Here is a 24298-nt window from a genome sequence, read left to right as displayed (position 1 = left end):
ATCTTTTTTCTGTTTTCAACATTCAACCTAAACCATATTATCAATCAAAAATACTAATCCCTTGCTTTACCCCTGACAGAAAAAAATTTGTGCTTAAAATATCTCATTAGTCATACTAGTATCACTTGAATATTTTGTAAACATTCCTTCACTTTATTCTCACTATTGCAACCATGAAAATATTTAGAAATGACAAAGATACAAACTTGTACATGGGGCAATTTCAGAATGTATTTGAATAAGAATTACACATAAAACTCATAGAGTCTATTTCCTTTCACAGCAGTGAAGATGTCCAGCTGCATCTAATACACATATCCATACACATGACATGATATCCAGTTGTAAATTATCAACTGTGGGAAGTTCAAGAAGCTCTCCCCTGAAGTACTATTAATTTCAACTGATAAAATCTGCTTTGGGCTACAGATGGCCCATTACTGATGTATAGTTTCAAATATGCTACAAACAAGATAACATCCAAAGCATGAACTTCGAAAAGAAAAAAAAATGCACCAATTTCTGACAAGATTTTACAACCCAATAACTCTTGTCATTTAACATTTAATACCAGTAGAATACATACAGCTCTAAAGTATACAGGTATCATCCATTCAAGGAAGTACCAATACACTCGTACCATCCACTCCGAGAGTATCACAATCAAGGGAATCTTTTCCAAGTTTTCCAATTTATACGTCACTCCAATACTACAAACTGCAAGTTACATACACTGTAGGAGACTCATACAAAATTCTACTTAAAATCACTGGCACACACAACTGAGTCTGTGCACAACTTTTCAGTCAGAAAAAAAATTAAAGGTACTCGTGTTGTGAAAATAAACTTCCTTAACCTAACGTTGCCTTAGTCCTACACTCGCGGGAATGTGTTACATCAATGGCCACCGGTCTGTTCCTGGTACACTTCAATTACATCATCATTTTCCATTTCCAGCTGAAAAGATATAGGAAAATTCAACATAATAAAAGATATATTCCCCTTGAAAAATTAATGAACATAACTAATATCCTAAAAATATACTGTATGAGACAGGAAAGGCTGACAGGAAGGATGGAACCTACCTACCTATCTACTAAGAAGCACCTAAAGCTAGCAACAACTGCAAGGATAGTTAGTGTAAAGCGCACACTGCACATCTTGCTTGACGAATAACAACTATTCTTCTCTGTTGCCACCTGCTTTACTTAATCATCTACCTTTGGTTCATTAGTCAAGTATCCCTTTTAAATGTTTCTGTAAATGTATATTAGGATATTCATCTAACACTCTTTGATGAAAAGAATGCAACTCCATTTGAGGGAGTTAACATACAAGATAAATAAGAACAACAATAATGTACGAAAATGTTCATATAGATTTCAAAAAGATTGTCTTAAAACCGTTTTGCAGAATTGATCACATATCACAATACAAGAGCAAAACAGAGATTTAATATAAAAGAACTTACCGCTTTGGGAGTTTCCTCATCGTTTATGCGTCGTCCATCAAAGAGAAAACGAAGTGATGCGACTGGAACACCCACACGTTCACTGTATGACTTCTTTAGCTTGCCCATTTGTGTAGTCATTTTGACACGAAAATGGATTTCATTGGAATCCTGTTAAGGAAACACAATTCAACAATGTATAATCATTTCAATACCAATGTACTCTTATTAAATGACCACTCTGAAAGTTTAACAATGCCCAGATTAATTCAATTCCAAAAACTAATAAAAAAGTGTGCATAAGAATATCTATATCTCTACTTTTGATATCAAAGGAAGATTAGCATTCATTCACCGAAAAACTTTCTTCACTGTACTGTACAACTCCACACACACGGGCATGTGGAAGAAGAATGAAAACAAGAAAGGAAACTGTATGAATATGTACATGTGTATAAATGTATATTCATGTGTATCTATATGTGCTTGTGGGCATTTATGTATATGCATGTGTATGTGGGTGGGTTGGGCCATTCTTTTCGTCTGTCTCCTTGCACTACTTCACTAAAACGGAAGACAACGACTAAGTATAATAAATCAAAATAAAATGTATATATATATATATATATATATATATATATATATATATATATATATATATATATATATATTCTTTTTCTTTCTTTCATACTAGTCGCCATTTCCCGCGTTAGCAAGGTAGCGTTAAGAACAGAGGACTGGGCCTCTGAGGGAATGTCCTCACCTGGCCTCGTTCTCTGTTCCCTCTTTTGGAAAATTAAAAAAAAACAAGAGTACTTCCCACGTATTCCCTGCGTGTGGTAGAAGGCAACTAAACGGGAAGGGAGCAGGGGGCTGGAAATCCTCCCCTCTCGTTTTATATATATATATATGTATATATATATATATATATATATATATATATATATATATACACATATATACATTTATAAATTTTTATTTTTTATTATATCTAATCGCCACCTCCCGTGTTAGTGAGGTACAGCAAGGAAACAGACGAAAGAAGGGCCTAACCCACCCACATACACATTTGTATACATAAACGCCCACACACACACACCATAAATACCTATACATTTCAACACATACACATATATATATATATATACCTATATACACATGCACATATTCATACTTGCTGCCATTCCCGTCACCACCCCACCACACATGAAGTAGCACCCCCCCCACATGAGGTACCATTAAGAAAAGACAAAAAAGGCCACATTCATTCACTCAGTCTCTAGCTGTCATGTGTAATGCATCGAAACCACATCTCCCTTTCCACATCCAGGCCCCACAAAGCTTTCCATGGTTTACCCCAGACACTTCACATGCCATGGTTCAATCCGATGACAGCACATCGACCCCAGTATACCACATCATTCCAATTCACTCTATTCCTTGCACACCTTTCACCCTCCTGTATGTTCAGGCCACAATCACTCAAAACCTGTTTCACTCCATCCTTCCACCTCCAATTTGGTCTCCCGCTTCTCCTTGTTCCCTCCACCTGACACATATATCCTCTTTGTCAATCTTTCCTCACTCATTCTCTCCATGTGACCAAACCATGTATATGTCTGTGCATGTGCATGCATATATATGTATTATATATGTGATGAGTGGATGGGCCATTCCCTGGCACTACCTGACTGACATGGGAAACAGCGATTAAGTACAATAAAATTATATATATATATACATACAGGCACACACACACACTAGAAGTAGTGAAAAGTTTCTGCCAAGGATGTAATGTGTACAAGTAGGAAGAGAGGAGAGTGATTGGTTCCCAGTGAAGGTCGGTTCGCAGCAGGGGTGTGTGATGTCGCTTTGGTTGTTTAATTTATTTATGGACAGGGTGGTTAGGGAGATGAAAGCAAGGGTTACGGAGAGGGGTGAGTATGCAGTCTGTTGGGATGAGAGGGCCTGGGAAGTGAGTCAGTTGTTGTTCGCTGATGATATAACTCTGGTGGTTGATTCGAGTGAGAAACTGCAGAAGTTGGTAACCGAGTTTGGAAAAGTGTGTTAAAGGAGAAAGTTGAGAGTAAATGTGAATAACAGAAAACTTATTAGGTTCACTAGGGTTGAGGGACAGGGAAATTGGGATGTGTGGGAGTAAATTGGGAGTTTGAGTGGAGAAAAATTGGAGGAAGTGAAGTGTTTTAGATATCTGGGAGTGGACTTAGCAGCGAATGGAACCATGGAAGCAGAAGTAAGTCACAGGGTGCGGGGAAGAGTGGTTTTGGGAACAATGAAGAATGTGTGGAAGGAGAAAACATTCTCTTGGAGAGCAAAAATTGGTATGTTTGAAGGAATAGTAGTTCCAACAATACTATATGGTTGTGAGGCATGGGCTATACATAAGGGTGTACAGAGGAGGGTGGATGTGTTGGATATGTTGTGCGAGATGGTTTGATTAAGTGATGAAAGGATAAGAGATGCATGGAAATAAAAAGAGTGGTTGAGAGAGCAGAAGAGGTTGTGTTGAAATGCTTTGTACATATGGAGAGAATGAGTGAGGAATGGTTGATAAAGAGGATGTATGAGTTAAGAGGTGGAGGGAACAAGTAGTGGGAGACCAAACTGGAGATGGAAGGATGGGGTGATAAAGATTTTGAGCAATCAGGGCCTGAACATAAAGGAGGGTGAAAGGCATGCAAGGAATAGAGTGAATTAGAACGATGTGGTATACCAGGGTCAACGTGCTGTCAATGGACTGAACCAGGACATGTGAAACATCTAGGGCAAACCATGGAAAGGTCTATGGGGCCTGGATGTGGATAAGGAGCTGTGATTTCAGAGCATTAAACATGACATATAGAGACTGAATGAATGAATGTGGCCTTTTTTGTGTTTTCCTGGTGCTACCTCACTGAAGGTGGTAGTGATGCTATTTCCTGTAGGGCAGGGTAGTGCCAGGAATGGATAAAAGTAAGCAGGTATGAATATGTCCATGTGTATATACATATATGTCTATGTATGTGTATATGTTATGTATATGTGTGCATATGGATGTTTATGTATATATATGTGTATAAGAAAGGATGGGCCATTCTTCGTCTGTTTACTAGCACTACCTTGCTGACGCAGAAAACAGCAATAATGTATTATAATAATAATGATACATCATGGGGATAGGGGAGAAAGAATGCTGCCTATGTATTCCCTACATGTCGTAGAAGGCGACTAAGAGGGAAAGGAGCGGGTGGTTGGAAATCCTCCCTTCCCGTATTGACTTTCCAAAGGAAAGAACAGAGCAAGGAGCAAGGTGAGGATTTTCCCTTCAAGGCTCTGCCCTCTGTTCTTGATGCTACCTCACTAATGCAGAAAATGGCAAACATGTATGAACATATAGGTACATATTCATCTTGTTTGCCTTCATCCATTCCTAATGCTATCCCAACCCACAGGAAACAGCAACTCTACCCCTGCTTCATCAAGGTAGCACCATTTCACACAGCAAGGTAGTACCAGGAACAGATGAAGGGAACATCCAATCACATCCATTCTCAAGCTGTCATGTGCAATGCACCGAAACCCAACCACAACCAGGTCGACAGACCTTTCCATGCTTTACCCTATACACTTCACATGTAATATCAACCCTTATGTGTTGTAAGTGGAGGGAATAAGGGGTATGGGGAGACCAAATTGGTGATGGAAGGGTGAAATGAAAAGGATTTTGAGTGATCAGGGCCTCAAAAAGTAGTGTGAAAATCGTGCACAAGATAGGGCGAATTGGAATGATGTGGAAAACTGGAGTTGTCATGCATCAATGGAGTGACCCACATCATGTGAAGCATCAGGATAAACCATGGAAAGGTCTGTGGGACCTGGATGTGGATAGATAGTTGTGGTCTCAGTGCATTCCATGATGTCTAGAGAATGGATGTGAATGGATAAAGCCTTTCTCCATCTGTTCCTGGTGCTACCTCACTAATGCAGGAAATGGTGATGAAGTATTAATAAATCAAATGTGCACTCTGGTTTCACCCATTATGCATGACATGGATGGGTGTAACTGTGGTCTTTAGTCTGTTCCCAGCACTATCTCGCTAACACAGGAAAGGTGATCAAGTATGACACACAAATTATAAATATATATTTTCATACATATTTGCCATTTCCTGCATTAGTGAGGTAGCGTTAAAAACAGAGGACTGAGCCCAGGGGGGAAAATCCTCACTTGGCTCCTTCTCTGTTACTTCTTTTGGAAAAGTAAAAAGTGGAGGGGAAGATTTCCAGTCCCTCGCTCCCTCCCCTTTAAGTCACCTTTTACGACAAGCAGGGAATACGAAGGAAGTATTCTTTCTTCCCTATCCTAGGGATAATATATATATATCCTAGGGATAATATATATATATATATATATATATATATATATATATATATATATATATATCATTAATTTTTCAGTGTACGTAAAGTAAAAGATAAAACACACAAGGTAACCCACTCAATACCCAGACCATACTCCAACACTATATAGTGCACTGTCTTGTACTACACAATCACAAACACAATTTGAAAATCGAGATTCACAAGGCTTTAAAAAAAACCTAAATGAGGATTTGAGAAGTTAAACACATCGTGTACGACAATCCTAAATGAGAGACCAGAAAAACCACATATGAAGAGAGTATACAAGAAAGTGAGGTTTTCACTGGTTTCATTCCTGCAAGCATTTCACCTACTTTTACATTAATCAATTCCCACCTTTCCCTGATGGGCATAAGAGATCTATCACAGGTAAATCTACACTTAGAAAAATATTCAATGAATATCTTGAAAAAATGTCATGCTATTAATGAATCAATGAGATATTAACAAAATAAATTTCCAACATGAAACAATCAGTAATAAAATTTTTGGTGTAGGTTCAACAAACAATAAAATATGCAAAGCAGCAACTAAATTACTTACTCCCACAATTACTAAAAACTTCAAGCTAAAACATCTACAAAGCTTTAGCACATACCAACATGAACATAGTGGATAAATATCCTTCCAAATACTAAATGAATATCTTTGAAGCTGTGAGGAAAAGTACATTTTTCAAAATTGTAAAATTGATATCAAGTTGGAGAAAACCTAAATGAGAAGTTCAGGAGTTAATTTATTTCTACAATATATCTCAGGTTTGGTCATGTTTTTATATGTTCTGTTGAAAAATCACTGTAAATCACATACTTCTGTTACTTCATTTCCCTGATCTTCACTGCCCTCGCCACCAGTATTATAATCGATAATACAACGTAAAATATACTAACACTCCATTTCATACCCCATCAATCATTCTTTTGATATGTACAACTGAAATAAATTCATTCAATGTCCAAAGCTAATAACAACACATATGAAATACTTTTACTTTAGCATTGCCTTCCTCGCAATTTGTACATTTCCAACTTTTCTTCAATACATGAAGTTAATAAACAAAATAATGTGACAAGAAAGCATAATCAAATACTGAAAATTAATAAAATTCCATAAATAGATGCAATGGCAAAGTGCATGTAATAACCTAGCCTACCTCTGCCCATTTGCCTAAAGTTGAGCGTGACGAAAAAAAAAAAAGAAAAAGGCGACTTTTTAACATGTAAGCTTCCAATCTTGAATATTAAAAAGCAAAAATTATAAGCAGCAGACCCTGCTGAGTTTTAGCTCAGAAATGTCCCTGCTAAAGCAATGTCAAAATGTTCAATACTGCACAACATTTGAGGTGAAGGTACATTTGTTTTGATTCCATTTAGTTAACTTGGATACAATCAGTTTCGTCTGTCAATCGTTTTGGCCCATATTGAGTTTGTCCTCGAATACATGAAGTGAATATATACCTGGAGATGAACAGTCTGTCAACCCCTAACTAGCATTTAGAATGCTCTAGTTTCCCCGTGGAGCATATCAAGAGCTGGCAAACCAAGAATAATAACACCTCCTCCAATTTGGGTAGAATATTTCAATCACTAATCTAAAAAAAGACATATCTTTACCATCAATATATGCATAGTTTTAAAATACAATCTATACATGACTTTCAAGTAGTTTTCTCATTTGAACCTTCTGAAATAGTTTTCCTGTTTAAACCCTCTGAACTAGTTCTCCCATTTGCATTGAGGATATAGGTTTGCAAAATCCTTTAATACTTAAGAGCACAGATTTCATAAGTTATACTAAAGACTTATTGGTAAATTACTGTATGCAAAATTGGCCACAGAGGAATGATTCTCAGTAAAACACATTCCAGAGGTAATTCTAGGCAGACCACTACTTTAAAAATTTTATCTGCATATCTAACTACTAACCTAATTCTGAAGGGGTTTTAGACAGGAGCATATAAGCCTTCATTAACAGCCATACTTACATATATACATATATATATTTAATTTCCAGGTCCACAGAATATAAATTCTCCATTTGAGAACATTACCCTACTACCCTGTAGCACCACACTGCACCCAAAGCCTGCCCGTGGGGGGCCACACTAAGGTACTACTATGATAAATCTTCCTGAAAATGGATCATGAAGGAACGGTGGCCCGGGTGTCGGCGTGGCCGGACCAAACTCTGGCCCGGGCCGGTATTTCTCCTCCATGTACTCATCTCCCTCAACACCCCATCTTCCTTCACTGCATCAAGTCTCAGACTTACCTGCCCTACGACTTTAAGTTTGATGTACTCGTTTCCCTCACCCTCTGGCTTGGCGTCCTGCAGGCAAGAGACAATCAAGTTAGTTATCCGCCTCTCGTTATCATTTATTCCGCCAATTATCTCTTTCCCATGGTTTCAAGGAATATCCACAACCCTCCAGTACACGTTACGACAGGAGAAATGGTGTACTTACAGTGTTATCGGACATTGTGTGAGTTTGTGGGTAGAACGCGTGGCCTTCGCTGCTCACAAACAACAAGAATCAAGTAAAGCATCCGGGGCCTAGAAAAACAAAGATGGCGGTCAGAATTGGCGCCAAATTTGAAACTGGGAATTAAATTCTCCCGGCGGGAGTTTATTGATCACCGTCTGTGACCTCTCCGGGTCATGCTTAAACGTGATACTAATTCTTGCAGTTTTATCAAGTGGCTGTGGAAATGCTTGTGAAAGCATTGAATACATATGCCATGTCGGAGTTGCCGTTTTCTACTGGTTTCAGGAGTTAGAAATTAGAAAACGGAGGAAGATGGTCAGCGCTTCAGTGCTTATGAATCAGCAACCAAACCCTAAAAGCACTTGGCGACTTCTCATTATACGCAAGGAATCTACTTGGGTATGTCTAAGACGCAAGAATTGTAAGACTGCATTAATCTCTATAAATGACGTCTATAAGGGTATCATTAATGATACAATTATTTCGGCGGGAAATTCCTACGGCGTTTTAGAAGACTTAATAATACACGTTGCTTTAGCCATGGATTTTTCAATCTAATCTGTTCACATATCTTTATTTATCGTCTTAGGTTCGTTTTGTGTATATCTTAACTAAAAACTAAATAACGCTACTCTTTTGATTTAACAATAACATATCACGCAATTGAGCATGAAATATGCACGTTATATTCAAAACCTTTGAAAATTACCCGGTACGGTATCATAATACATTGCTCACATTGACGGCTAAAAATATAAATCTGCACAGATACTAGCATGTCAGGAATGTAAAAGAAAAGCATATTTATAACACCTGAGAACTACTTTTTTCGACGGTCAGGCGTGAATGAATGATGTATGAGAGCGTCGAGCAATGGGTAACCGATAATGTACGCTCATAAATGACGCAATACCGTAACTTGACTTTAATTTGCTTTGGTGTGGTTGCTTTTGGGTTAACATGATCCTGTTATTTCTTATCGTATGTCAATTATATTACCATCATGGGACGATACTGGTCCCGATTAATTCTTCCATGAAACCGATGTGTAAATTTTCCCTTCTTCATTAAAGACTGGGTATGGTATATCTTGACCGAACAGAGAAACGCTATTATGAAATCTCGAGAAGACGTCTCCGACATTTTTTTTTTTTAAGTCAATACTTTATTCCTTGATAGAGGAACGGGATCCTGGTGCTGTCACTAGGCTTGTTAAATCTTACTATGAGGGATGGATTGGTTGGGCAGTGGCCACTATAGACTGAAGATATATTAAATCCGCCTCCTGAGTCGGCTGGTAACCTTCCCACGCAAAGTTCTCTTGACCTTGCTGAGGGGCCCCTGCCGACCTTGCTTAGGAGGGGGGGGGGGATTCACTTGACCTTGCTAGGGGGGAGTATGTGCATCCCCAGCAACCCCCAACCTCTCTCTCCCCAGCTGACACTTACTACGTATAGAAAGAAGCTGGTTGGTTACATGGGATTCAGTGCTACATAGTCTCTTGGGTCACTAAGGTCGGCAACGTAGAGATACAGCCACCAACTGAAAAGGCCTGAACACCTTTTTAAGGTGTTCATGGTAATTCTAAGACCATATATGGTCTCACTGTATACACCACCTTCTTGCGGCTGTCAATGACGGCCATTTGTCTACGGTGTATTCAGTTTCTTTAATGAATATAATTTTCTCCAGCCCCTGGCATATATACATATATATATATATATATATATATATATATATATATATATATATATATATATATATATATATATATATATCCTTGGGATAGGGAAGAAAAACTACCTACGTAATCCTGCGTGTTATTGAAAGTGACTAAGAGGGGCGGGTGCTTGGGTTGGGGGGGAGGGGGTATCCTCTCCTGTATTATCATTATCTGCCAAAAATAGCATCAGAAGAAGGGGCTTGGAGAGGATTCTTCTTTGGTTGCTCATCCGTCTGTTGCTCGTGCTGTCTCTTGAAGACAGGAAACGGCAAACAGGTGTCACACACACATTTATATATATATATATATATATATATATATATATATATATATATATATATAAACTTTTTTCCTGTCCTAGCAGTCCCTTCTATCCTTATGAGGCTCCTGTAACACTCAGGATGCTGGCTGACCACAAATCATAAGTGTTGCGGTGTGTGCGTCTGTCTAAGTGCAGAGAGCACAGGGCAAGTGAGTTATAAGTGCTCGGTGTCTTATTCTACGGAAGCGAGAGAGGGTGTGACTCGTGTTCTTCTGGATAGTGTAGTTTCTGATGTGTGTATCCCTGGTGGGGTGGAGTCTAAGTTAGGAGGTCGGTTGTTTTGTGCTCGAGTTATTTCTGAGTGTATTTATTTGTTTGGGGTGGGGAATCTGTGAGTAGTTCCTGCTGAAGCGTGAGATAGGGTTAATAAATTTTCATTTCTACGTGGGATTTCGGTGGTTAGTTATGGAATGGTTTGGGTGGAGGGGGTCTACTGCTGTTGTATAGATATTAAAACCGATTTGTTTTTAAACAGCCCGGTTAGTGGCATGGCTATTAAAGGTTAGATCAAAGATAAGGTTCTTACTGTCGTTTACAGAACGTCAAATATGGCGAAAAAAAAATCTTGGATTCGTAGAAAGGATTTTCGATTTTTAAGTCTCGTGAAATTATCTTCACTCTGTTCAACTCACTGTTGCGTCCCCATCTTGAATATCATGTTCACATTGGGTTACCCTATTTGAGGCAAGATATAGACAGAATGAAGATAGAGGCGAACAACAAAACATATGAGAGCCAACGCAACGAATTAAATCTATCTTGCTCAAGAAAGAGAAGGTTTAGAGGTATTCAAAATCATGAAAGGTTTCGATAATCCCGATCGAACGAACTGCTTTAGGACGAATTCGTCTGATTTCCCTCGTAGTAATGGATAGAAACTCGTGGGCAGACGTTTTACCTTGAATGAGGCGAAGTACTTTTTCCTTCAGTAGGATTGTTAATATATGAAATTATTTACCAATTAGAGTAATTGAAGACATGTTTATAATGCGGTTATTTGGCTAAATGGCCCATTAGTTATCGGTGGTCGTTAAAATAAAAAAGGATTCTCTTAACTGAAGCAGTTGTTTTTTTGCTTCCTTAGAAATGCTCTGAGGAAGAGATGAATTATATCGTATATAACTTCCAGCATTTTAGTTTATGTAATTGGTGTGCCATTAACAGCGGATTATTGTGTAATCAATTCGTTTTGAAGCTCTCCTTTGACTTACTGTGTTTGTTCCATTGAATCATTTTGTGACAATAATACATATTTATTGCTGCTTTGCTTCCTTCTTTATCTTATTGGCTTTTTTTCATCCATTAGTGTTGTTATCGTATAATTGTCAATTGGAATAAATTGTACATTCCCAGAGGGAAATGCAGTCAATATAAGTTTGATGAACAATATATATATATATATATATATATATATCTTTCTTTCATACTATTCGCCATTTCCCGCGTCAGCGAGGTAGCGTTAAGAACAGAGGACTGGGCCTCTGAGGAAACATCTCATCCAGCCCCCTTCTCTGTTCCTTCCTTTGGAGAAAAAAAAAAAAAAGAGAGAGGGGAGGATTTCCAGCCCCCCGCTCCCTTTCCTTTTAGTCGCCTTCTACGACACGCAGGGAATACGTGGGAAGTATTCTTTCTCCCCTTTCCCCGGGGATAATTACATACTTAATTACATACAGCTTAATTACATACTTAATATTAATTATGATTATATTAATATGCTAATTACTCGACTAATTACACGAATTTTAAGGTTCTGATCACAGATTCTTATTCAGCAGACGAAAACACATCTATGCTGAAATTTTCAGGAAAATCTATTTTTTCAAAAAATCAAGAAAAATCCAAGAAAAATATTTTGCTCAAATTTTCAACTTCTTCAGATTTTAATAAAAATCTGGGAATATGTGGTATTCAATATGGTGATTAAGGATATCGAGTCAAAATCCTGCATTTCGTAAAATTAAGCGCATAATTACTTAATTAATATTAAGTATGATTATATTAATATGCTAATTACTCGACTAATTACACGAATTTTACGGTTTTGACCACAGATTCATATTCAGCAGACGAAAAAACATCTATGCTGAAATTTTCAATAAAATCTATTTTTTCAAAAAAATCAAGAAAAATCCAAGGCTATAGCCTTGGATAATATTTTACTCAAATTATCAACTTCTTCAGATTTTAATAAAAATCTGGGAATATGTGGTATTCAATATAGTCATTAAGGATATCGAGTTAAAATACTGCATTTCCTAAAATTAAGCGCTTAATTACATACTTATTAATTATTATGATTATATTAATATGCTAATTACTCGACTAATTACACGATTTTTAAGGTTTTGACCACAGATTCGTATTCAGCAGACGAAAAAACATCTATGCTGAAATTTTCAGGAAAATCTATTTTTTCAAAAAAATCAAGAAAAATCCAAGGCTATAGCCTTGGATAATATTTTGCTCAAATTTTCAACTTCTTCAGATTTTAATAAAAATCTGGGAATATGTGGTATTCAATATGGTGATTAAGGATATCGAGTCAAAATCCTGCATTTCGTAAAATTAAGCGCTTAATTACATAATTAATATTAATTATGATTATATTAATATGCTAATTACTCGACTAATTACACGAATTTTACGGTTTTGACCACAGATTCATATTCAGCAGACGAAAAAACATCTATGCTGAAATTTTCAATAAAATCTATTTTTTCAAAAAAATCAAGAAAAATCCAAGGCTATAGCCTTGGATAATATTTTACTCAAATTATCAACTTCTTCAGATTTTAATAAAAATCTGGGAATATGTGGTATTCAATATAGTCATTAAGGATATCGAGTTAAAATACTGCATTTCCTAAAATTAAGCGCTTAATTACATACTTATTAATTATTATGATTATATTAATATGCTAATTACTCGACTAATTACACGATTTTTAAGGTTTTGACCACAGATTCGTATTCAGCAGACGAAAAAACATCTATGCTGAAATTTTCAGGAAAATCTATTTTTTCAAAAAAATCAAGAAAAATCCAAGGCTATAGCCTTGGATAATATTTTGCTCAAATTTTCAACTTCTTCAGATTTTAATAAAAATCTGGGAATATGTGGTATTCAATATGGTGATTAAGGATATCGAGTCAAAATCCTGCATTTCGTAAAATTAAGCGCTTAATTACATAATTAATATTAATTATGATTATATTAATATGCTAATTACTCGACTAATTACACGAATTTTACGGTTTTGACCACAGATTCATATTCAGCAGACGAAAAAACATCTATGCTGAAATTTTCAATAAAATCTATTTTTTCAAAAAAATCAAGAAAAATCCAAGGCTATAGCCTTGGATAATATTTTACTCAAATTATCAACTTCTTCAGATTTTAATAAAAATCTGGAAATATGTGGTATTCAATATAGTCATTAAGGATATCGAGTTAAAATACTGCATTTCCTAAAATTAAGCGCTTAATTACATACTTATTAATTATTATGATTATATTAATATGCTAATTACTCGACTAATTACACGATTTTTAAGGTTTTGACCACAGATTCGTATTCAGCAGACGAAAAAACATCTATGCTGAAATTTTCAGGAAAATCTATTTTTTCAAAAAAATCAAGAAAAATCCAAGGCTATAGCCTTGGATAATATTTTGCTCAAATTTTCAACTTCTTCAGATTTTAATAAAAATCTGGGAATATGTGGTATTCAATATGGTGATTAAGGATATCGAGTCAAAATCCTGCATTTCGTAAAATTAAGCGCTTAATTACATAATTAATATTAATTATGATTATATTAATATGCTAATTACTCGACTAATTACACGAATTTTACGGTTTTGACCACAGATTCATATTCAGCAGACGAAAAAACATCTATGCTGAAATTTTCAATAAAATCTATTTTTTCAAAAAAATCAAGAAAAATCCAAGGCTAGCCTTGGATAATATTTTGCTCAAATTTTCAACTTCTTCAGATTTTAATAAAAATCTGGGAATATGTGGTATTCAATATGGTGATTAAGGATATCGAGTCAAAATCCTGCATTTCGTAAAATTAAGCGCTTAATTACATAATTAATATTAATTAGAATTATAAATATGCTAACTGCTCGACTAATTACTCGAATTTTACGGTTTTGACCACAGATTCATATTCAGCAGACGAAAAAACATCTATGCTGAAATTTTCAATAAAATCTAATTTTTCAAAAAAATCAAGAAAAATCCAAGGCTATAGCCTTGGATAATATTTTACTGAAATTTTCAACTTCTTCAGATTTTAACAAAAATCTGGGAATATGTGGTATTCAATATAGTCATTAAGATATATATATATATATATATATATATATATATATATATATATATATATATATATATATATATATATATTTATATTTTTTTTTATTATACTTTGTCGCTCTCTCCCGCGTTTGCGAGGTAGCGCAAGGAAACAGACGAAAGAAATGGCCCAACCCCCCCCCCCCCATACACATGTATATACATACGTCCACACACGCAAATATACATACCTACACAGCTTTCCATGGTTTACCCCAGACGCTTCACATGCCTTGATTCAATCCACTGACAGCACGTCAACCCCGGTATACCACATCGCTCCAATTCACTCTATTCCTTGCCCTCCTTTCACCCTCCTGCATGTTCAGGCCCCGATCACACAAAATCTTTTTCACTCCATCTTTCCACCTCCAATTTGGTCTCCCTCTTCTCCTCGTTCCCTCCACCTCCGACACATATATCCTCTTGGTCAATCTTTCCTCACTCATTATCTCCATGTGTCCAAACCACTTCAAAACACCCTCTTCTGCTCTCTCAACCACGCTCTTTTTATTTCCACACATCTCTCTTACCCTTACGTTACTCACTCGATCAAACCACCTCACACCACACATTGTCCTCAAACATCTCATTTCCAGCACCTCCATCCTCCTGCGCACAACTCTATCCATAGCCCACGCCTCGCAACCATACAACATTGTTGGAACCACTATTCCTTAAAACATACCCATTTTTGCTTTCCGAGATAATGTTCTCGACTTCCACACATTCTTCAAGGCCCCCAGAATTTTCGCCCCCTCCCCCACCCTATGATCCACTTCCGCTTCCATGGTTCCATCCGCTGCCAGATCCACTCCCAGATATCTAAAACACTTCACTTCCTCCAGTTTTTCTCCATTCAAACTCACCTCCCAATTGACTTGACCCTCAACCCTACTGTACCTAATAACCTTGCTCTTATTCACATTTACTCTTAACTTTCTTCTTCCACACACTTTACCAAACTCAGTCACCAGCTTCTGCAGTTTCTCACATGAATCAGCCACCAGCGCTGTATCATCAGCGAACAACAACTGACTCACTTCCCAAGCTCTCTCATCCCCAACAGACTTCATACTTGCCCCTCTTTCCAAAACTCTTGCATTTACCTCCCTAACAACCCCATCCATAAACAAATTAAACAACCATGGAGACATCACACATATATATACACATATACATAATGGCAAATAGTTTGAAAGAAAGATATATATATATATATATATATATATATATATATATATATATATATATATATATATATATATACATATATATATATATATATATATATATATATATATATATATATATTTATATTTTTTTTTATTATACTTTGTCGCTGTCTCCCGCGTTTGCGAGGTAGCGCAAGGAAACAGACGAAAGAAAGAAATGGCCCAACCCCCCCCCCCCATACACATGTATATACATACGTCCACACACTCAAATATACATACCTACACAGCTTTCCATGGTTTACCCCAGACGCTTCACATGCCTTGATTCAATCCACTGACAGCACGTCAACCCCGGTATACCACATCGCTCCAATATATATATATATATATATATATATATATATATATATATATATATATATATATATATACATATATTTTTTTTTTTTCATTCAAACTATTCGCCATTTCCCGCATTAGCGAGGTAGCGTTAAGAACAGAGGACTGGGCCTTTGAGGGAATACCCTCACCTGGCCCAATTCTCTGTTCCTTCTTTTGGAGAAGAAAAAAAAAAAAATTGAGAAGGGAGGATTTCCAGCCCCCGCTCCCTCCCCTTTTAGTCGCCTTCTACGACACGCAGGGAATACGTGGGAAGTATTCTTAATCCCCTATCCCCAGGGATAATATATATATATATATATATATATATATATATATATATATATATATATATATATATATATATATATATATATCTTTCTTCTTTTCTTTCATATATATATATATATATATATATATATATATATATATATATATATATATATATATATATATATATATTAAGTTTTAAGTGACTCCAGTCAACCTTTTTCTCATTGTAAACCTAAAATGGAAATACACTGTGGTTGCACGTGTGTGGTTCCGAGGATTGGTGGAACCAAGGAGAGGTTAGGCGTCGAACCCAGGGGTTAGGTGAGGTCATCACCACCTCAAGGATTAGGTGAGGTCACCATCAACCTAGGGGATTGGTGGTCACCCCAAGGATCAGGTCTCCCCAGTGGCCACCAGACAATAGACTTTATAAACCATAATTTCTCCATGAAGAAATATTTGATATGCTTTCTCTTGATTAGAATATAGTAGTTGGCAATTATTATCATCCATTTATTTAGCGCGAAAAGATACACGTAGCCAAATATTTGCACATTTTGTTGAAAATTAATCTCCAACTGACGCCCCCAACGCAAAAGGAAAGGACACCTCGTTTCACGGGGGTAGTCTTGCCATTCTGTTCTATGTATTTAACAAAAATCAAAATGCAGTTAATCCCGCTACTCTAAAGGTATACTAAACTTTTTCAGATAAAAAAAGGACAAAATCTTTAAAAAAAAAAAAGTCTGTAACGAAATACTGAGATATAGCTATTATATGTTAGCATTCATTACTTCATACTAGGCAACAAAACACGGGAATAGCTGTTAAATAGCCTCAGGCATTTCACAATTACGTGGAATGAGTTATATTATATTCAAATCACTGTCATGATGTTGTTATATACTAATGAGAGAAATTGCACGGTTCTCATTGCGTAATAACTTCAAAAAGAAGTGGAAGTTTCAAGAAATATAACAGAAATGTAAGTATTTATTGGGACCTCTGAGTCCAGGGGGCGTATTTAGTAGGGTTCCCACTTGGCTGTACTCCTATGCGTTTTAAATGACCTAATATGATTTAGGACTTAAATACATGTTGATATTAGCAATGGTAGTAGAATGTAAACCGTGTTGCCATACCTAGATTATATAGATGTAGTATTGCTAGCAGCTCAGTGGCTCAAATAGGTGCAAAGTCTAGATCCTCAGCACTACAGGAGTGTTTTAGAGAATAATCATATTCCTTGGTGTTACGGCTTCAACAGCAGTAGTCGGAAAACTCTTATCACCATGCAGTTCATATAGTTCACCCCAGATGCTGCCTAGATGGCGCGCAAGCACACGAGTGGAGTTGTGTTTACAATTGTAGTTCGCATGTACACGGCCAGGCGGCGCGCGCAGCCAGGCCCTGGGAACGCGCCAAACCCGGGTGCCGTGTGCAAAACCGCCTGTGTTTGAATAATGGGGCGTGGTCGTCATGGCCGAGGCCCATATATGCAGTGAGAGCGCGTTCATGGTCTTGGAATGATCTTGAACACCTGAAGGTATTTATATTTCTCTACGTTGGTAGTTATGAGTTGAAGATGTCGGACTTAGAGACCCCGGTAGTCAATAGGCCTAAAGCCCAACGATACGAGCACAACATCCGTGTTGGCAATTTGTATGGTTGAAGTATCTTGGGCGAAATGACCTTTTGCTGCTGATAGCCATTAAAGCTAACTTCCACCCAACTACAGCATGAAAAAGGAGCCAGGTCTTTAGCCTTCCCTCTACTTTGGGGGATTTTTACATCAAAAACGATAAAAGCGAAATTGGAGAAACTAGGCTTTCTTTTCGAGGCTCAGAAAATGTCGGGACACTTCCAGCAATTAATGAGGCCCTGGTCAAGTTCTTGAAGGAAAGTCTAGCTTTCGTCCAATGTGAAAGTTGATATTAAGCCACCTCTTGTGATAGACACTGACATGCTTCACCGAGCTAAAAGATCCCTTCACCTGAAGCCATTGATGCAGCCAAAGTGGTATGAATGTGCTGGACCAGTGTCATATCAAGACAACCATAGTCCGTGATCCAGTGTTTCATGAAGCAACTCCTTTGGTTCACACACTCTAATTTAGAGTTTGTGGAATAAATTCATATGGTCGTATTATTACTGACAAAGTTTCGGCTGCAGAAAGTAGATATTCGTTGCTGTCTGTTGAACGACTGAAACGACCCGGAGAGGGTTGTTCATAACCATCCTCGACCAAAGTATACAAATGTTACCGCACAGTTGAAAAAGATCTGATAGCCTTTTACCAGTCCTAAGGCAAATCCCTGCGACACACCACTTGTTGCGTCTAACCATTTGAGGCTTGACCATTAATCTACGTTGTTTACAGCCAATTAACCAATTTTCTAACTACCGAAGTACAACTTCATCTATAACGTGTAGCAGCTTTTGCTAATAGACCTTGATGTGCAATAGTATTGAATACTTATGAAAATCGAAATAGGTGACAATATCTGCGTGAAAACGAGATATCGCTAAGATGGTGGATGTCAAGATTGGAATGAAAGACATATTCTGTGAAAGCCAACTAACCGACTCGAATATGTTTAGCTCAGAAAAAGGAAGGTAAGAGTTGATCTAATACAGGTATCCAAAATTGTCGAAGATTTAGACAATTTCTTTCAAACAAGCTACCCTCGAATGGGTTCGTCTGATTTCACCCGTAGTAATGGATGCAAAGTCGTGGGTAATTGTTTTATTTCGAATGAAGTGAGGTGCTCTTTCTTCAAAAGCATTCTTTTCCTATAGAATTTTAAAGCAGTGCCATAGGTACGTATAAACAAAGACTTGATTAATATTTCGCTTTAAATCCACGACAGACAAAACAGCCTTCTTTAGTTATATGAAAATTTCATAGATCTTTTTCTTTCAAACAGCTATATGTCTTCCTATTCCTACCTCACAAATTATTAGTATCTGATCTCTTCTAATATCACAAATAGCCTCGTTCGGATCTATTGGTCCATTGGAATTCCTTTGTTCTTTGATTTATCGTATATTTTTTATGGTGTATGTATACCCTGTTGTAGATCAAGAGATCTTCATCATCAACTGTACCAAATCAAATTTTGATAATCCTCTCCTCATTTACTAACTGGCTCTATAGTCCTGGTATCACTCAAAATATTGATGAATTTTTCATTCACTCAAAATTCCTCTTCTGTGAGTATTTCTGAATAACTTCCACTGTCAAAGATTAAACTGGTAACTGATATGGGGGAAATGGAGTACTTTAATTTTAGGATTTCAAAACTTTATATTATACCGCGCTTTTAGTTCTGCATGTATCTCGTTTTCAATAAAGGAGTACGTAGAGAGAAAAGTACACCATAGGGAAACTTCGCTAAATGGGCTAATCTACTCTTTAGCACTTGGGCTCCCCGTCATTATCTTCCAATTTAATTCGACCATGTGTGTACTAATTTAAAAAAAGACTATATATCACAAATAACGTGCAAAATAACATGCATGCATAATCATTATTCCAGTGTTGTGCTCCCTCTCACACATAGTTTGTCTTGCAAGATTACAGATATATCTAAGCCGACTTTCACCGTTTCCCATCTCCATCGATTTCTCTTTGGCTAAACTGCACTTCAGCAACCATGGATCTAACAAGTGCCAAACTTCTTTGAAAGGTGACGATGATCTTATCATTCCCCCTATCTCTCTCATAACCTCAACGTCATCCACAAACGTATTTAAATATAACGACACCATTCCTTCTGGCAAGTCATTTAAATAGATTATGAATAATAGTGTTCCCAAAACCGCGCCCTGCAGCACACCAGTGGTCACCCCAGCTCGCTCAGAGGAGGCACGTCCGACACGTGTCATGTGTTGACTTCCACGCACAATAATGTTTAAAGTCGTCGAAGGAGTCTTCCTCTAGTGCCTTCAAGGAGATCTAGGTTCTTGACGATCACTTTTTTTTTGTGTGTGTGGTATGGTTTCCAATGCCATCTGTCAGTATAAAAAAAAAAAGAAGAATTCACCCATCCATCTCTATTATCTAAATCGAAACTGTCATAGAAATTTAGATGGTGCGTTGCGCATGACCGCTTTCTGCTGAACTCGTACTGCCTCGTACGTAGTTTTCTTAAAAAGTCCTCTGCCTCTGTGTGACACAGGATCGAGCGTGGGCAGTAAGGATTGCACCATATCCTCCCGCCGTAACTGGTATTATTCATGTGTGTACGATATGTTCAGAATAATGATAATTATCACTGTTGCCTTACATAGCAAGCCACTTCATCATATGATACTTTTATCTTGTGAGTCACAACTTCCCTTCTGTCTGCTCGTCTGTATATATATATATATATATATATATATATATATATATATATATATATATATATATATATATATATATATATATATATAATTTTTTTACACAACATGGTTGTATCGCGAAATTAGATAGTATGAACACCTTTCACCGTTGACGAGCGGATTGTTTCGGTTCTCCTGCTGCGTCAGGAGGAGGATGGGGAATGCGAGACGTTCACGGGTGCTGAAGTAAGGACGATTCCTGAGAAGGACAGAGGATACGAAGGTTCCGAGAAATGTATAGGTGTTCAGTGAGGTGTGCATAGGTTCCGTGGGAGGCACAAGTTCTCCGTTGTAAGTACGGAAGTTCCGTGAGAGGTACATAGGGTTCCGTGATAGGTACGGGGGTTCCGTGAGAGGTGCAAAGGATCCGTGAGAAAAACTGAGGGTCTGTGAGTGGTACAGGGGTTCCGTGAGGATTAAGGAGGTTCCGTGAGAGGGTAAGGGGACTCCGTGAGAAGCACGGAGGCACCGCGAGGAGGTGCAATACGGTGTAGGCGGCTGAGGCGAAAGCTGGGAGACGCCGCGGCTTAGGAGTGTTGCCTCCTCGGAGCAAATAACATACGTAGAACGAATGCAGTGACTGTCCGAGGCACAACGTCTTCAGAGTCATAACTCTGGATATAAGTTTCGATGTTATATGACTGAGTTTCACATTGGATGACGAATAATTTCCTCCTAGTCTTCAAAGAGCTTTCGGGAACAGCTTCAGCGCGATCTATATTATCTGATTGCATTTTGGCAGCGTGTCGAAGCCTTTGTCGCTGCCAATTTCCGTGCCGTGTACGATTCAGCACCAACTTCTCACATATCACACGTCTTTTATTATATTGCGTCGTTCAAGCATTGAGGGAGTGGTATGTCTTCCGTCACTGTGAATGAACACAGGTCTTGTTGCTTCATCATGATTGTCCATGGATAGTTTGGGGGGAAGAAGTAGCCTAGGAAATTTCTCCTGGGTGGAGAACTAAACAAAACATGGCTATGCTGCTTTCGCTTCTCGCCTGAGATTATTGAATGCACGTTAGGTCTGCAGTGGTCTGTCATCAGGTCCCTGAACATTATTCTTCCTGCTGGTTTTACAGAGTAAACATCAGCTCCAGACCTATTGTTCAGAGGCGAAAAACCTTTCTCTCCAACCATAAAGATGATAGGCCACAACGGGTTTTTCTGCAACCCACTGAATAGCTGGATATTTGTGGATGTGTTTGAGTTGGTTATGTGTCGAATGTACTTGGTCTGTTAAATAGTATGACCATATAGTACTCAGTAGCTACAAAACCTAGGGCACAAGCAGAAAGTGATGATAATAGTGCTAACCAATTTCATCAACAACACAAGCGTGTTATGTTAAAAAAGTCTCAGGTCTCTCTCTCTCTCTCTCTCTCTCTCTCTCTCTCTCTCTCTCTCTCTCTCTCTCCCTCCTAACCACATCTTTCATCATTTTCTTTCTAACTTTAGTCTCTGCAAACTGCTCTTATATTATTCATGATATCTACAGAGTTTCATCCTGACATAAATTGATGGTTTCTGGGTCAATGACCAAACTGCTGTCAGTAAAGACCAAATTGACTGGCAAGTTAACGAAAAAAAGAATATTACACGTATTTGTTTAAACTGACTTAAGCGACGCAGATTCCAGCTTAAGATGTAATCTCCCATCGCATATTCGAACGAAACAGAAGAGGAATAACAAAGAGCATAACGAAGCTATGGCAGTAACAGAGAGAGAGAGAGAGAGAGAGAGAGAGAGAGAGAGAGAGAGAGAGAGAATAATACTGCGTCTGATTTGGTTGAGCCGCCGGCCGCTAACAAGGATCTAGGTCCAGTAGTGGCCAATCAGACGGGGAAAGGCGGCTACAGGGGTAGAACATTTTCCCTTGACATCACTCTAATTTGTCTTTATTATATTTTCACGTAAATATGGCATTACTTTGACCCCCCAAAAAAAATCACGCAAGACTGATCAACTGTTCAGAGCGCTGTTTTCTTTTGGTGTTAAGAAAATCATGGTTAGTTAAGTTTATAATTCATTTTCGACGTATGAATTTGTCCGAACAGCACTCAATCTTAGTACGGCTGAACACAAGATCGATCAACAGCTGCAGACTGCGCCTCATCAATGAAAAAAACCAAAAAAAACATATAACAAAGGAACTCTCTGTAGCCACACCATAAAGTCGTTATAGTTTCCCGAGGGTCGTGCCTTCTCCCGAAAGCTAAAAGATTATGTGAGTAAGGAGAGGTTTGCCTTTTGGTACCGGTTAAAGAAGCCTAGCCCAGCTCTAGTGTTTTACTTGTCATCTGCTTTCTGCAAGCCCCTGCAGCTATGACGGATCTTTCTTGTACCACCACAGTGTTTTAAGTAAGCATGATTCTATAGAGCAAAAGCTCTAATAGATAAGCACGAATTGGTCATTGAGTTTAGGCATGACGAATTTCATGAATTAATCGCTGAGGTCAACCATTAATTATCTTTGTTACGGAAAATGAAAGATCCAGTGTTGGTTTTTGTTTGGCTTGGGCTGGAGAGAAGTGAGGTTGGGGTTCATTATGTTGGGGGGGAGGGGTGGTGTTGGAGTTCCATTGGTGGGGTGTTGAAGGTCACTGCTGGGGGAGGAGCTGGTGGAAGGGGACATTGCTTTGGGGGAGGTGGGAGTAGAGTTACTACAAACAGTTTAACGGGTTTTGTGATGTGTGAGACCAAAACACTTGAACGTAGGTGTTTCATACTCGTGTACCACCTCACGTGCAGGAACGAACCTTTATATTTTTTTCTCTCTTTTTTCGGCAGATGATTCAGTACCTTCCCATAGGCAAGAGATGACCCACTTCTCTGTTACAAGCTGCTGGTAGCGGTGGTGGTGGTCCATTCACCCTGCTACAGACCTTACATTTGTTTTGGGTATCGAGGTTAGTCCAACCCTGGTGGGATAGATGAAGATCTAGGTTGCTTGTGATGCGGCTCCTCGGACCGGGATTCGAACGCAGGCCCATGGGATCCGCAGGTAGGTGATGTAGACAGCGTGCTGTTATGTGTAAAGGTAGTGAGTATGGCGATGTCTGTAGGAGGTTAGATGAATGTGGATGATCATTAAGTCGAATATGAAAATTCTTGTACCGAAATATGTAGGTAAATAATGCTAGCAGATGATGAATATGTGGTTGCAAGTGGAAATGACAGTTTTGGTAATTACATTGATGCGTATGATCATCATGTTGGATGTGTGTATATGAAGAAATGTGTGTGGATGTAAATGGCGAGTGTAGAATGTAGGCATGTTGTTAGCTGGGAGGGTGAGATGTGGCGTGAC

General features: G+C 37.9%; 2 protein-coding genes across 2 annotated transcripts in view; one reads left to right on the top strand and one right to left on the bottom strand.

The window, feature by feature from the left end:
• Positions 1-206: 206 nt before the first annotated feature.
• Positions 207-17986, bottom strand: LOC139755615 (small ubiquitin-related modifier-like). The gene is made up of 5 exons (XM_071674172.1): positions 17744-17986; positions 8337-8425; positions 8144-8200; positions 1472-1621; positions 207-957 (listed from the first exon to the last, which is right to left on the bottom strand). Exons 2-5 carry the CDS (start codon positions 8349-8351, stop codon positions 898-900), a joined length of 282 nt encoding a protein of 93 aa, XP_071530273.1. The 5' UTR covers positions 8352-8425; positions 17744-17986; the 3' UTR covers positions 207-897.
• LOC139755614 (cysteine and glycine-rich protein 1-like) overlaps positions 17980-24298 on the top strand; it is a 53867-nt gene continuing 47548 nt past the window's right edge. The window contains exons 1-2 of the mRNA XM_071674169.1: positions 17980-18147; positions 23779-23992. The gene's annotated coding sequence lies outside the window, so the exon portion shown is untranslated. The remainder of the gene's footprint in view (positions 18148-23778; positions 23993-24298) is intronic.

The sequence above is a fragment of the Panulirus ornatus genome, chromosome 19 (assembly GCF_036320965.1).
Source record: "Panulirus ornatus isolate Po-2019 chromosome 19, ASM3632096v1, whole genome shotgun sequence".
In the NCBI taxonomy this organism is placed as follows: Eukaryota; Metazoa; Arthropoda; class Malacostraca; order Decapoda; family Palinuridae; genus Panulirus; species Panulirus ornatus.
The sequence above is the reverse complement of the archived record's forward strand: the minus strand, read 5'-3'. Positions and strand labels throughout refer to the sequence as shown.

Excerpts from the sequence above, each read along its gene's own strand:
- LOC139755615 (XM_071674172.1), bottom strand. Across the intron at positions 1,622-8,143 it reads AACTTAAAGTCGTAGGGCAG|GATTCCAATGAAATCCATTT; the intron begins GTAAGTCTGAGA and ends TTTCCTTAACAG. Across the intron at positions 958-1,471 it reads ATGAGGAAACTCCCAAAGCG|CTGGAAATGGAAAATGATGA; the intron begins GTAAGTTCTTTT and ends ATATCTTTTCAG.